General features: G+C 39.5%; 1 protein-coding gene across 1 annotated transcript in view; it reads left to right on the top strand.

The window, feature by feature from the left end:
• Nucleotides 1–11,300, top strand: part of CPB1 (carboxypeptidase B1) — a 33,543-nt gene extending 22,243 nt beyond the window's left edge. The window contains exons 10-11 of the mRNA XM_058730159.1: nucleotides 9,011–9,095; nucleotides 10,928–11,300. Coding sequence (XP_058586142.1) covers nucleotides 9,011–9,095; nucleotides 10,928–11,115 — 273 coding nt within the window. The 3' untranslated portion in view covers nucleotides 11,116–11,300. The remainder of the gene's footprint in view (nucleotides 1–9,010; nucleotides 9,096–10,927) is intronic.
• Nucleotides 11,301–15,437: the final 4,137 nt, after the last annotated feature.

Raw genomic sequence — 15,437 nt, forward strand, 5'->3', positions numbered from 1 at the left:
ACAGTTTTTATTTGTAATGAGGATATTAAGAACAAAAAGTAGAAGTCTTGATCTGGGTACAGTAAATGTTCCATCCAAATCTAGTGCTTTTAAATTAATTCTCAGCTAGAAAAAAATGTGATCCCGCTGTAGAAAACTAAAGGTAGGGAAAGATTAACAAGATGAATTCTTGGCATACCACATTATAAATAACTTAGAATTTCTTAAAGTGGACTTTGTCTTACACAGAATTGAGTGCATAGATATGGATATGATTCTTATTTATCTTTACATTTATAAAACCTACAAGATTATATTTGTAGCAAAAAAAAAATGCTTCAAGGAGAATAAGACTGTAAACTGAAGGAAATTATCCTGCACCTATATTAGAATTCTCAGCGCAAATTTAGGACACACGGCAATCTTTGATATCTGAGTCATGATAAAAATGTGGCTTCATTTCTGAAAGATGTTACATGTGATTGCCTGACAATTATTCATATCATGAGACAACCTTCAGAGAATGCACAAGACCAATGTTCTTGTAAAAGAACAAGAGAAGTAATAGCATGAATTACAAAGAAAGCTACCAAAAAATATGTCTACAGATCAGTGAAAAATATGAAGAATCATAAAAATATCTTACATGTATAATGCTTTCCACTTTGCTAACTGCTTTTACACATACTACATTATTTAAAGAAAGAATACAAAGTGCATTGTGAGTTTCCAATGGCTTCATACACTATCCAGTTCCTCGGTGTTGACTTATTCAATATGAAGCTATCACTATCATCAGAGGAAGTTTTAAGGCCCACAAAAAGAATATAATTACATTTCCAAAATTCTAAAACATAATGAAATGCTGGATCGTATGACCTCTTTATTGTCAGAGTAAATAAAAACTAGGAGAATTAATTGAAAAGGTTTTCAAAACTATCTATATCTTTGCATTTACTGAGCAGGGAAGAAACTCCAAATCTTTGGTCCATCTTCCCCCCCAAAAAGGCCTATGTGGCACTATTAATAATAATAATTATTATCATAATACCACTTCTAAGTCCAAAAGCAGGAACCCAGAATAATAACTGGTCAACTAAGTATCTTGACTTGACCCGTTCCCCAGACTGACCAAACTGGAAACTGATATGCACCACACAAAGGTGCCAGGACATACCTCTCACACCACGTTTCTACATTAGAAGCATGGAACTTTACAGCTGGAAATCTTGAAATTTCTCTGGTTCTGCTTTCTTATTTACCAGCTGCAATAATGAAGGTTTTGCTAAGCCAACACCAGTAGTAGAGACAGCCTTGGGCCTAGAGCTATTGGATCCTGAAGGACTTCCTAGACTGCCCCAATTTCCAGAGACACCCACACATTGGGTAGCCCATGTAGCCATTTTGCAGAACATTCATCAAATTGCCTTTCTTCCACAAACACATTATTACCTCTGTGCCTGGATACTGCTAAGGATTTACACTGGTCAGCTGAGATGCCTAACTTCTCAGGGCCCAGTCTTTATGACTCTAGCCCATACTTTCATGGGCATATACTCTCTAACCAGGAGAAAGATGACGGTCTTTCTGAAAAATTATTAAACTTGACCGAAAGAGAAGAATCCATTCCTAAAGCCATTCCTTCTAGTCCAATGGCACTTCACTACCTCTTAATTAAAGTTTTAGCTAATGAGCTACCAAGATAGAAATCCAATGCTCCACCCAAGCATGTGAGCACAAAGCAAGACCATGATTAGAGATAAACATAAAAATCAGAGGGAAGAAACGCTGTGATTAGAAGGTGGATAATTGCAGGCCCATGTGCATACCCAGTCACAGCTGTCCCCACGTCCCTGCCTAATAACAAAAATGAGACGGATATAGTCCCACTGTCAGGCAGGCCACCAGCAGCTAAGGCAGACCAGGACCTGAGACATAAAATATTCACTTCAGGTATTTTCTCAGAACTTTTAAATTTCACTTATAATACAAAAAAAAAAAAAAAAATTTAGATGACAACCGCAGAATTTATTTAATTAGAGAAACTGGTTGTTGTTTTATCACTATACACTTTAAGTGACTTCTTGGCCTATTAAAGTTCTCCTACAGAGGCCTGGTCAGTACATGGCTCATCAGGTAATTACCAAAAATTTCACTGAGTACCTATCAAGTGCTCAGTGTAAACCATGGCTTTTGCTATTAGAAATGTCAGATCTTATTGAAATGTTAAGACTCAGATATCAGAAACCGTACAAGAGAAGTACAGAATGTGGAGTTTCAAACTAAGCACAGTAGTAGGAATGCAGGGCAGGAAAATGGTAACATGTGATAAAGCTATTCAATGAAAGTTATAGAAAGGAGAAACAATTTATTCTGAGCCTTGAAGGATGGGCAGGGTTTGGGTGTCAGAGGGCTGAAGAGAGCATTTTAGGCCGACAGAAGAGCCAACAAATGTGCAAGAAGGACACTGAAAAATGGAGAGGGATGAGAAGGATCAGCCTGTTTCAAGTGTTCTTGTGGAGGAAGAACGGGAGTGAGGTAAGGAGATTTTGGAGGGACTTAAACGTCACAATGAGTCCTGTGTCATAGCAGGCCCTAGAGCCTGTAACCTGGTAAATATGATTGCCAGCTGAAATACAGGACTCCCAGTTAGATTTGAATTTCAGAGAAATAACAATTTTTAGTGTACATATCTTCCAAATATTGCAGACTTATATTGAAGAAGTATTCACTCTTTATCTGAAATTTAAATTTAATGGGGCATTCTGTATTTTTTGCTAAATCTGGCAACCTGGCTAGTAAAGTGATATTTTAGCAGCATTGACCTAGCAGCAGTGTTTAAGAGACACTTATACCATCATCAGCAAAGAAGATAGGCATTCAGAGAACCTTCAAAATGGTTGTCCTCCTTTTCAATTTTGTCTCTAAAATACACTCGTGTTTACCATAATTATGTCTTTTATCTGACTTTCCTGTCAACTAGTTTTGCGCCCCCCCCCCCCAACCGCGGCCGACCCCCTAGGAGACATTTGGCAATGTTGGAGAGGCACTTTTGGTTGTCATAACTGTAGGAGTGCTATAGGCATCTCGTGGGTAGAGGCCAGAGGATGCAGATAAACATTCTACAATGCACAGGACAGCCCCCACAACAAAGAATTATCCAGCCCACATGTCAAGAGTGCTGAGGTTGAGAAACCCTGCTTTAAAACTAAGATAAGAACAAAGTCACATTCCTGGCTCAAGGCCCCTGGCTTTCACCCTCCTCACAAATAGTTTATAGTGTTCTGCAAATCTGAAGTGCAAAAGATACAGTACGTTCTCATTATACAGCATTTATTTTTTAATATTTATTTGGAAGAAGTACCACCTACACACACACACACACACACACACACACACACACACAAATACTCTAGACTTTGCAACTTCAGCTGACTCACCCTTCACATTTTCCTTGATTTTAAAGAGCTGAAAAGTATGTATGTAGATCAGCCAAAGAAAAAACTGCTTTACATCAGTGCAAGCATTCCCACTCTCCCCATGAGCTCTGCCAAGACGGGCAGGCCCAGCTCTCCCAAGCCAAGCCTTTCCCCTAACTCCTTGCCTTTCTCTAATCTCGGGCTTCGCAACCAGAGCCTGCACTTGTTTACCCTCCTGTTTTTCTCAGAAACATGTTTGTCTTTTCAAGTCTCAAAGGCCTTCTCCTCAGTGCCTGCCTGTGGGCCTTGCAGGCTTCTCCTCTTGCATCAAAATTATAAAAGTTAAATTCCTCATTGGTCCCTTGGTGTAAGTTACCCATTATCACAGAACAGAAGGAAGGAAACGGCAGTTAAAGATCATTTTGATGCTTCCATTATCACATGTATTCACCCGGAGGAATAGTTAAACTCAGAACTTCCAGTTAGAAACAAAGTTCTGGAGAAAATTTCCTTCGAATTGGCTTATACCCCATAGTCAGTTTGGAACTTTTGTTTCCTTGTACTGGAATAATGGACCAGCGGAAGACCCGAAGAGGCAGCCCCCCGCCTCCCATGACTCTGGCTTGCAGTGAAGACCATGGGCACAGCCATGAGACAGGGGCTTCCTGATCACATGTTATCTGGGAACGCAGGTCAGTGGAAAAGAACACCCTCGCCTTATTCATCTTACCAGCCCCCTGGAGCTCAGAGCCTGAGAAACATTACACTAGTTGGTCTTTTGTCTCTTGGGCTTTGAGTTAGATGTGACACTTTAGACTCTCTCTGTCTTTTGCTCTATGACCAAGGCCTCTTTTTAAGAAAACAGGTGACAAAAGAGAACATGCATAAGACATGGTAGGAAACTCATATCTAAGGATTAATAAAGGCTGGCCATGTTTGGCCTTGACTGAAAGCAAAGTTTTCTCTGAGGCTGATTTATATTTAGCTTCCTTCTGTTCTTTACAATTGGTAAAACCAGCTCCAGCAACACTTCTTTTGAAGTATTCGAAGGCCACAAGGAGAAGTGAAAAAGAGCACAGGATTTAAAGCAAGAAGAACCTAGCTCAAGTCAGCCACTTATGGGGCTGCATGCCCTTGGGAAAGTTCTTTTATCCTCTCTGAGTTTCAGTTCTTTTATCTGTAAAATGGGGATAAAAATATCTAGCTCTTATCAAGAGCTCTTTGTAAAGTCTAAGGTTTTATGTAAATGTTAGTTCTTATTTTGAACCCATTGAGCAAGGATGTAAGATGTCCCTCAAATAACAGGTTGTATAGAAAGAGTCTTTAATTGGAGTTTCAAGATGTGGATCATGCTTTCTGATGTGCCATTGCTTCTGCGGGTCTTTCGTCAGCTGTCTTAGTCCCTTTTTACAGAAATGTACAAGGGAAAGGAGTTACCACTCTAACATTTTAGCGAATGCAGGAATTATCTCTCTTTTACCATTCCTGGCTGGGGTCAGTCACCCAGCTTGGTTGGAACATTCCCACTGAGCGTGCTGCCCCACGTGGCATTCCATTTTGCTAGAAAATTCTATGCTGATGAAATGTGGACAGATAGTGTTGGAAAGATAAATGAGTAACATTTGTGAAAGTATTTGAACTCTTCAAAAGAAAAGACCCACAGTGATTCCAGGGATTTTTGTTAAGATCATTGGAATTTAAAATATGATATTTTGGTCAATTAATGTCTGTTCTGGGTTTTTGGTTTTTTTTTTTTGTCTCTTAGCTTTGGAGAAGCTGAGAGAAAGGGTCCACACACTTCATTTTTTTTTAATTACTGTAAATAAGTAAAATGCACAGCAGACGTATCGTGTAATTGTGGCAACCCATCAACTATCACTACATGGTACCACCACCCTCCCCACAAACATCCCCAATCTCTACTCACACATGTCCCAGCCTTTACAGAGCTCAGCATCCTGCACACCCACCCAAATCAGGCCCATGTAACGCCCCAAAGTCCTAGGATAAGACTCAATCAACCAACCATGTGCTAGATGCTATACAATCTGCTGCAGATACAAAGTAAATAGCCAAGAATCCCTTTCCACAGGGGGGCTTGCCTGAGGGGTGGGGCAAATAGATGCAAAAAAACAACTCATTATAGAATAGAGTGACAGGAACTCTGATAGTGGTATGAGCTTTCACAAAAGAGGGGTGAATCAATGCTCTCTAAGAGAGTCAGGGGCAACTTCACAGAGAAGGTGACACTAAAACTGAATCTGGAAGGACAACAGTAATTCTCCAAATCAACAAAGATGAGAAGAGAACCTCAACAAAGGGAGAAGGATACCCAATGTGATGGGGGTAAGAAGAGGCAGGCATGGGTAAGAAGTAGCTCAAGGTAACCTAGCTTGGAAGGAAGAGGAATGCACAGCAAGGGGTGCAGAGTGGGAGAGGAGGGAGGGCCTAGCCCGCACTCTATGCCCAAAAGGAGGCCGGACTTCAACAGAAGGTGAGAAAGCCACTGAGAGATGTGGTGATGAGGTGACACTCAGAAGATGAGTGATGAGTAGGTATCAAGAGGTTAGAGCAACTGAGGACAAGGAGAGCAAAGGCTGACACAAACTAAAGGTTCCTGCAATGTGCACCAGTGGCAGGAACAAATTAACATCCTTTTTAAACTAACATCAATCTGAGATATTGGGGTCTGCAACAAAGGCAGAACAACCACTTCCAGAAGATGCTTACGAAGTCTTAGAAAGCACTTGATTATTATCACTTTGAGGAAAGGCAAACTGCACGGTTTTGTGTGGCCCTAATGGTAGTTATGACTACAATGGTAAGTTGATAAGTCAAAAGAGAGAACAGATCACAAGTAGGCCCCTTCGGTTTTGTCAGATAACTCAAATATTATGTCATACCAATAACCTTATTAAGAGACTTGAAGGTCAACAGGCACTCAGGAGTTTAATAGATAATGACAGTGACCTTCTTATCTTAAACCTCCTCTAGTCTTCATAACTGTTCATGTTTGGAACTAATCCTGAAGAATCACACTTCTTTATTTCTCCAGCTTTATTGAAATATAATTGACATATAACATTGTATTGGTTTAAGGGGTACAGTGTGTTGATTTGGTACACATATACATTGGGAAATGGACACCACATTAGCTAATACATCCTTTACTTCACATAATTATCATTTTGTTGCTGTTGCTATTTTGTTGCTTTGTCGTTATGGTGAGAACATTAAAGCTCTATTCTCATAGCAACCTTCAAGTACAATACGGTACTGTTAATCATAGTCATAATGCTGAACCTGAGACCCTCAGAACTTCTTAGAATTGTATCTCTAGCTAAAAGTAATAATTCAAGGCTTAAAGACAGGGGAAAAAAAACCCAGAACAGATGAAAAGCCTAAGAAAGGTAAGTAGGGAAGGAATAAGAGTGCTTTAGGATCCGAGGTTCTGCATTACAGAAAAATAACTACAGATATCCTCAGATGAATGCAAGTTAATGAAATTACAGAAGAGGAGAAAATATACAATTTACTTACTAAAAATAATTAGTACCTCACCGTGTTTCACATCTGTAAAAGATGGTTTCAAATCTATTCTGAGCATTATGCAATTGTGAATAGATTATTCTCATTTCAGTCTGCAGCAGGCCCTGTACTAGAGGGTAGAGACGAGACCTGGCTCTAGTATGTTGGTCAGAATAAGATTCAAACAACAGGGCTACACATTTAGACCACAACAGTGAAAGATTCCATGCAGTAAGAGAAAGCATATATTCGTTTACCAGGTGGGGAAAAAAAAGGGAAGTAAAACCCTACAAGTTTCAAGTCACTGTCCCCAAACTCTGAGAACAATAAATTAGTTCCAAGAAACGGATTACCCCATTTCAGTGGACCAAACCAGAAAATCTAAAAAAATAGAATTATTCTATTTTATAATTCTTTTTAAATTTTCCAATTTACCACTTGGTTGATAAAGCATTAGCAATTTAGGAGCTGGAACCTTGAAGTTTTATAGCCATGCCCTGGTCAACTTGACATAAGATACCACTAAACTGGTTTTGATATTAGAACAAGGACTAAGGGAAGTTCCTACTTTGCAATACCCGGAGTATTTTGATTTCATCACCAACCTCACAGCTTTCCAAGCATATGTACGAGACATAATCATGATGCCAAAGTATGAAATATGGCTAGTTTCACAACCAGAATGAATTATGGCTAATTCTGTAGTAAACAATCAGATTCTCAAATCTATTCCCAAGACAGCCAAGTCAGGCGTTCCTTTTCAAGTGATTCATTTAAATATGCAGTATGTCAGTGGATGTTAGGGAGTTAGGGAGGATTGGGGGTATAGAGCCCTTGCCCTTGAGTAGTTGGGTGCAGGGGAACAGAAAAGCAGTGGATCCTTGAAGAGAACGATGCTGCTTCTAAAACACACACACACACACACACACACACACACACACACACAAACGTTAATACTTGCCACTTTTTTAAATTCTGGAATTCGAATGTTCTTCATTTTGAAATAGATGTTGTCTAATTCTTCAGTCTAAAAAACTTCAAAGCCAGAACCACCTTCATCCCTGGAACTGCCAATTCCTAAGAATCTCTATGATGGCAGCAAACACTATATTGAATATCCAATCGTTCATATGTGTAGTTTTTAATACTCTTACCCCAGCTCATATAATACTATTTCATCTTGACTTTATAACCTACCACATTTCCAGGTAGTTTTTGTTTTGTTTTCTTTTGTTTGGGGTTGCTTTGTACGTATTTGATTTGTTTGTTTGCCTGCATTAGGTAGACAACCTCTTTGCACAACCACAAAGACCTCCTTGTCTCCAGCTTTTCTCTTTGTACAAGCACCAGAGACAATACAGATTTGCCACACTAATCCTCAGACATAGCCTAATTCTTAATACACAGTGACATTTTACTGTATCAATGAATGTGATATCTGGGACAGTTACAGATTACTGTAGCTTCATTTCTCTAGCCTGAACTAAGGTTTAAAAAAAAAAAGTTTAACAAGTCTAAATAAGAATACCTGGGGGAAAAGACACACTAAGTTCTATGTAAATGAAAAAGAAAAGAAAGTAAAAGATTGTCCTCCAACTAAAATAGAACTTATTGCCGGTTACTGCAACAATGATTTGAAATAAATGTAAGGACCTAATTCTTAAATAAGAGGGCAAGAGTGCTAATTGTCCTCAGAGTTCCAACAATTAGTTCCTGGACAACCACTAAGTGGTAAGCCTTGGCCTGGACCCTGAAGACATGGAGATAAAAGACAGAAAAAAATCACTGAGAACTCAGAGGCCAGCAAATGGTATTGCCACAACACAACACGTTCTGTGTGGAACAGAGGGAAGCTCGGAGTGAGTGCCTGGAGAGGGCATGAGGTAAGACATCCTCACCCAAGAATGACTTGGATCACGTGACTAGGTCAGCTAAAAACTCAGAATGGGCCCTGAGTAAGTAGAAAACTAACCCAAACTGTGTCTTGTGTCTCTTCAATGTCTTAAAAATAATGTACAGATACTTGTTTGTTTGTCAGTGTGTGCTTTCACTTATTTACTGACTAACTGCTGGGTCTTTTGCAGAATGCCCTGGCTAAAGCTACCGTAAAAGAACTTGCCACACTGCATGGCACCAAGTACACATATGGCCCAGGAGCTACAACAATCTGTGAGTCTTGGCTTCAGAACTGTGCAAAGAGACCGCATGCCTAAAAAGGCGACAAATGGTTCCCAGAGACTTTCCTTAGATCATCTGAAGCATGTGGCTTTTGCCTGACAGTGAATTTTTTATACAACGTGTCGTCAGTTTTCTGTTCGGAAAAAATATCCCTTTCAACCCATAAAAACATTTGCTCTCTATAAACATCCATTCAGCTCCCACTACTATGTGCCAGGCCCATACTAGGTGCTAGAGAAGAAAGGAAGGATGGAGAGAAGGCAAGAGAGAAGGAGAAGGGGGGAGGGGGGGGGAGGGGAGACCAGCACAGTCTTCTAAGAACCCACAGTAGGGAAGCAGGAAAACTAAATATAGGGATGCTAAGTGCTAGGACAGAGGATGAGCAAAGAAGGAGCACCACCTAGGACCAAATAGCCCATCCCATGGTATCAGGGATGACTGCCCAGGAGAATGACTCAGAAGCTTTACCTGGAAGGACAACTGCTGGAGACAAGCATTAAGAAGGAGTGTTTCCCTGACTAAACAGACTGCAGGTGTGAGGGCTAATTCGGGCTCAAGCCACTTTCCAGGGATAGATGTGAGCCCCTCTGACCAGTCACTCAGTGTGTTAGAGCAAATGTCAAGAGACACACAGCAAGAGGGTTCGGTAGGGGCTGGACCCCAGAGTTCAGATTTCACTTAGATGCTACAGAGTTTGAGTGTCACTGGGAAGGCACATCCTGCAGGCCCCACTTTCCACTTCTACTTCTATTTTCCTTTGCCTGTGCATGATTTCTTTTTGCCCCAGATCTGAAAGGACTAAAAATACAAGGGAAAAGGGCCAGTCCTGTCATCACAGGGCCTCCTGTGCAGCTGGAGAGGCTCCAATCCTGGGTTGTTGTTTTCTTTTAGGTTTTATGTTGAATACAGTTCTCTGTACTCTTGGACTTTTTTCAACTGCTCTGAATCATATGGGGCATACTGTTTTCTTACAGGGTTCCAACAGAAATAGCCCACTTAGTCATATATTGTGAATTTCTTGCATATTTTATTCAGACTAGTTCAATGAAGGTTCTTTTTCCATTATACCATAAACCTCGGAGGGCAGAAGTCACAGCTTGCCTCTATCCTGGCACCTCCAGAGTACAGCCCGTGGCCTGCTGCCCAGTGAGGGCTGTACAACTGTTGATGGAATAAACAGATCAAAGAATGAATTAATGAATTAATCAATGAATGAATGAACAAATGAGCTAATGACTGAATAAATATAAAATCCACGTGGCAGTAACATCATAACTGTTATTGAATGAATAGCTGAATAAATGCCCAATCTATGCCAGACCATATGCTAGGCCCTGAGGAAACCAATATAAAGGCACAGCACTGCCCTCAAGATGCTCCAATTTCATCATTCAGCCCTGTTTCCTCGGGATTTGGAGTTCTCGCCTATCACCAATCATCACGAAGCTTACCTTATTTTCCCAGGGCACAAATACTCTTTTTCCAGAAACTATATATATTTTGTCAACAAATTACATATGTTATAGTCTACTATAGCATACAAGCACAGTGGGAAGTTTATATTATATTATAAATTACATACTTCCTGGAGTATGAAACATGTCATTCCCACTATAATTAAGCTTAAAGGTAAGATTGTCCTGAGTTTTTAAAACACCCCCATAGCCTTTATAATCCAGTTTTCTAGAATATTTTTCCCTGTAAAACAGTTGTAATTACAAATGAAAGATGGTGTGTGTTTTTTTGTTTTTTAAATTTTCTTCCTGGATTTTAAGTTTTTTGGTTTTTTGTTTTTCTGTTTTTCTGCTGTTTGCACATTGCAGATCCTGCTGCTGGGGGCTCTGATGACTGGGCTTATGACCAAGGAATCAAATATTCTTTTACCTTCGAACTCCGGGATAAAGGCAGATATGGCTTTGTCCTCCCTGAATCCCAGATTCGGCCAACCTGTGAAGAAACGATGCTAGCCATCAAGTACCTTGCCAGATACGTCATGGAACATCCATACTAGTAGAAAATGCTGACAGCCTTATTTCCAAGTGCTCACTCTTCATTTATTTTCAATCCTGAGCTCTTATTTTTGTTTCCCTGTAAATTTTCCAGATCCTAATCTTTCTTTTACGCTATCGGTCTATTAAACTACTTGGATCTTTTAATACTTGTAATAATAAAAGTGAATCTATTGTAATTATAAAACCTGACAAATTGCCTACTTCTTTAGAAAAAAGAAATGATGTAAACAAATGACTAAGCAAGCCACACAGGGTGTTGATGAGGATCAGCCATATAGGAGTTAAAAGTCCTCAGGGTATTTGCCAACTCTGGAAGACTGCAGACATGCACAGGTTATAATGAGGGCATATAAGGAAGGAGAAATATAAGGGGAAATTTAAGAAAACTCAGTTTGGTGAAAGACCCCATCTTGGTTTAGATTTCATCTCAGTTCATTTATTTTTTTCTAAGTTTATTTATTTTGAGAAAGAGAGGGGGAGAGAGAGAGAGAGAGAGAGAGAGAGAGAGAGAGAGAGAGAGAGGAATCCCAAGCAGGTTCCACACTGCCAGCACGGAGTCCAACATGGGGCTCAATCTCACGAACCGTGAGATCATGACCTGAGTCAAAACCAAGAGTCAGACGCTTAACCAACTGTAGCCACCCAGGTGTCCCTCAGCTCATTTATTTTATGAACTGTCTACTACATGCCAAACACTTTGGTAAGCAATCAGGGACAGAGCAATGAAAAAGGAAGACATTTCTGCCTTCAATGGACATTTGGGAAGACAGACATGAAATAATTACCTATTAAACTAATTATTTAATAGTTCATGATTTAATTTACACTAAGCAAGTAAGTGCTAGACAAATTACATTAAAAGACCATTTAAAAGATCTACCTCCCTGATGGGGGGCGGGGGGAAGGCTCTCTCAGGGAGTGCTGGAACTTGAAGAATAAGTCACAAGTAGCTGGAGGAAGGGGGTGCCTCTTCCAAACCCTGTGACTATTCAGAACCTGTAAGAAGAAATTCAGGGAGGGAGGAACCTACAGAGTTGAGCGAAGAAGGGCTTGTTCAGGGGCTGAGGAGGGAAGTAAAGGCCATAAGGCACAGCAAAGAGGTTAAGGATTTAGAAAAATCAGTATATGAACAATGGGAAGCCATTGAAAACATTAGATTGCAAATGACACGGCCAGAGTTTTTAAAACACCAGCCAGCTAAGGTGTAGAAAGCAGGTTGGAAATAAAACAAGAGGGTGTCAAGAACCCTGGGTGCACCTGTTAGGCCTGAAACAAAAGAGGCAAAAATTATTCCATGATTTGAAGTTTCCCAGAAATAGAACTGAACATGGTAATGTTAGAGAGTATTATGCAAAGTTCAAATTTTAAAATATAATAATAGGTATCTAGTTACAATTTGCAGGCATCTCTTAATTTATAATCTACTTTAGTACTCTACTTTAAAATATGAGCTAATTGCTTTCTGTGTGGATTCAAGTAAAATAGGATTCCATATCTGGCAAAATATATTAAAATATTTTTGATACTGTTCTATTCAAAACCAGAACCCTTTGAAGTCACCGAGGTGTGTTTCGAAGTTGTCAAGCCAAAGAACGATTAATTGCATTAATTGTCCACTAGGTGGTAGCAGTGCTGCTGCTACAATTCGTCCAGCAATCCTCGGCAAAATAATTTAGTAATACATCATTTAAAGAAGCAGAGAAACAGACACGTAAGTGCAAAAAAAGAAAATCCCATGAATTCTCAAGCACTACTGGCAGTAATAAAAACATAGATGTAATTTAGCTAAATTATCTTTCCCCCATGTTGTTTAAATTATATCCATGTTGGGAATTAGAAAGCTAACTCAGCCAGAGTTACCTAAGTGAAGTTACACTGCTGAAGGTATACCATTCAATCCACAGGTAGTTCCACAAAACACTCCCATAATCCACCTCTAGCAAGTAACACTGACCTCAAATTAAGGGATGCCGTGATCCAAAGTTCAGAAGTCATGTGTGTAAACCATAAAGAACCCTCCAAGGTCTCTAAATTAAGTGCTTTAAATTAGAAATTGTCAAAAAATCCAAGGAATTTTTAAGACAAATAAGGACTAGGAAAGTAAATACACAAATAAGATCTCATTTAAATTCACATGTATCCAAGATTTCTCATACCAGAAACATTTTTGCTATACCTCTGGCTGACTGAAAGTCAACAGCTCTCTGGCTAGGGGTGCCACTTGCTTGAGCTAAACTGAGAAAAAAAACAGAAAGAGATTTCTGCTTTAGACCTTCCCAGTGCAATACCATATGACCTCCTGCCAGGTGGACCAGAAACTGTCCAGGGTTCCTGCCTAAACTGGCCTACCAGAAGCCTCTGGCTGTAAGGGCATCTCTGCTCCTCCCTCCTTTAAATTTCTCCCACACTGAGATCCCAGGACAGGCTCTGAGTCCTTCCTCAGTCCCAAGCTCTCACACTGCCAAAGCAGCAAGTCTGGAATATGGGAATTCTACGTATCTAGAATAACATCCTGTGTAGTCATCGGTTTTTGCCACATAACCTGTATGAGTTGATCAAAAGAAAATTTCAGGCACAGAAGAAAAACAGAAGGAATCATGACAGTCAATAAGGTTATTTGGAGGCCAAATGGGGTCTTGATGAGCCTCTTAGGTCACCTCATTTGAGCAGGTGGTCACTCCCCCTCTAGCCAGCTCTCACACTGCCTGAATCACACACCCACATCTTTGTCCAGAAATGTCACCTTCCCTTCAACGAATGAAGACAAGTATTTCTGCGGCATTTTGCAGGGAAGCTGCAATATTGAATATCCACAATGAAAGGCAACACATTTTTCTTTCAACACATCCTTTATGATATATCTAAAGGTAATCCAGAAGCTTCTTGGATTTGATTTGGAGAATCATTTGAAAGACTCTAGTAAAATCACAAGAGAATCTTCACTTTCATTTTCTAAGATACATCTTTTATAGTGATAATGTTTAAATATATGCACAAAATACATAGATTAAAAAATAAAGCAAGATTTTAAACTGCAGCTAGGCATATACTACTGCAAAACTCCACGGAGTTCAAAGATCCAGAAGGGTGGAAAATTTTTGTTGTGTGAGGCATTCAACGTTAAATCTTTCGAAAGAGATTAATTTGATCTATGAAACATCACACCACCTTACACAGTCAATCCTAAAATGACACGCTGTCCAATAGCTATTCATCCTATACCATGCATGTGCCAAGATCTTCCGTAAATTTTGAGGCGATAATACAAGATTATACAGAACTATGCCTGCCAAGAAATCACACCAGTTCTGAGAAACAGCTCCAGAATATTCTTGAAATCCATCTATTGTATCTGTTCTTTAGAAGCTAACTAAATCAGGGAGGATTTGGAAGTCTTAAAAGAAAAAAAAAAAGCATCACATGTCAATGTCCTATTCTAGAAACAGGGAACAGAAATATGTAACAGATATTAAGAAGTCCAAGATTATTTATAATTAGAGTCTTAGCCTGAGAGATGGCGGGATCCTTTCCTCCAAATAAAATACAAGCATCCTTCCTACTTAACCTGAAAAACAGACACACAAGCCTTCTCTACAGTTTTAAAACTAGTCACACACACACAAAAAAATGGCTTTAAGAAAATATATAAGAATGCTAGGATTAAGGGTGATTTCTAACTTCCTTCAAATTTTCTGTATTTTGGTCAATTATTTTCAGTAGGAATTTATTACTTGAAGAGTCAGAAAATAAAACTCCAAAAAGAAAAGCTGTAACATAAAAAAACTTTCCTGAAGTAGCCCCCAGTAAAACAAAAACAGAAAGATATTTCACCTCTAAAAAACACAGCCATCACTTTCACCCAGCACATGATATTTACTGATACTCCAGTTGATAGTGGCCAACTGTAAGTCTTTTTACCAAGTGCTTAGAAGGCACGGGCATATTTTTTTGCACCTACCATCCACCAAGTCCTTCACAGATGGTATCGCATTTAGCCTTCACAGCCTCTTGCCAGAATCCAGTTTGCATCTCCATTTCACAGATGACGAAACATCAATGTTTTTGAGGTTATAGTATTTTTAGTACATTCAAAATATTCTGTGTTTTGATAAGTTACAATGTAGCTTCAAAAACATATTTTATGTTATTAAGGACCACCCACCAAGGTTCCATAGCCAGATCCCCAATTCACCTCAGGTTCCAAGTACAAATTTAAACGGATTTCTTCCGTCATTCAATTCAAACATATGGAAAAGCAGTATTTGGGAACAAAGAACTGGGTTCAAATCTCAACTCTGTGAACATACTAGCTCTGCTACAT

The sequence above is a fragment of the Neofelis nebulosa genome, chromosome 5 (genome assembly GCF_028018385.1).
Source record: "Neofelis nebulosa isolate mNeoNeb1 chromosome 5, mNeoNeb1.pri, whole genome shotgun sequence".
Classification (NCBI taxonomy): Eukaryota; Metazoa; Chordata; class Mammalia; order Carnivora; family Felidae; genus Neofelis; species Neofelis nebulosa.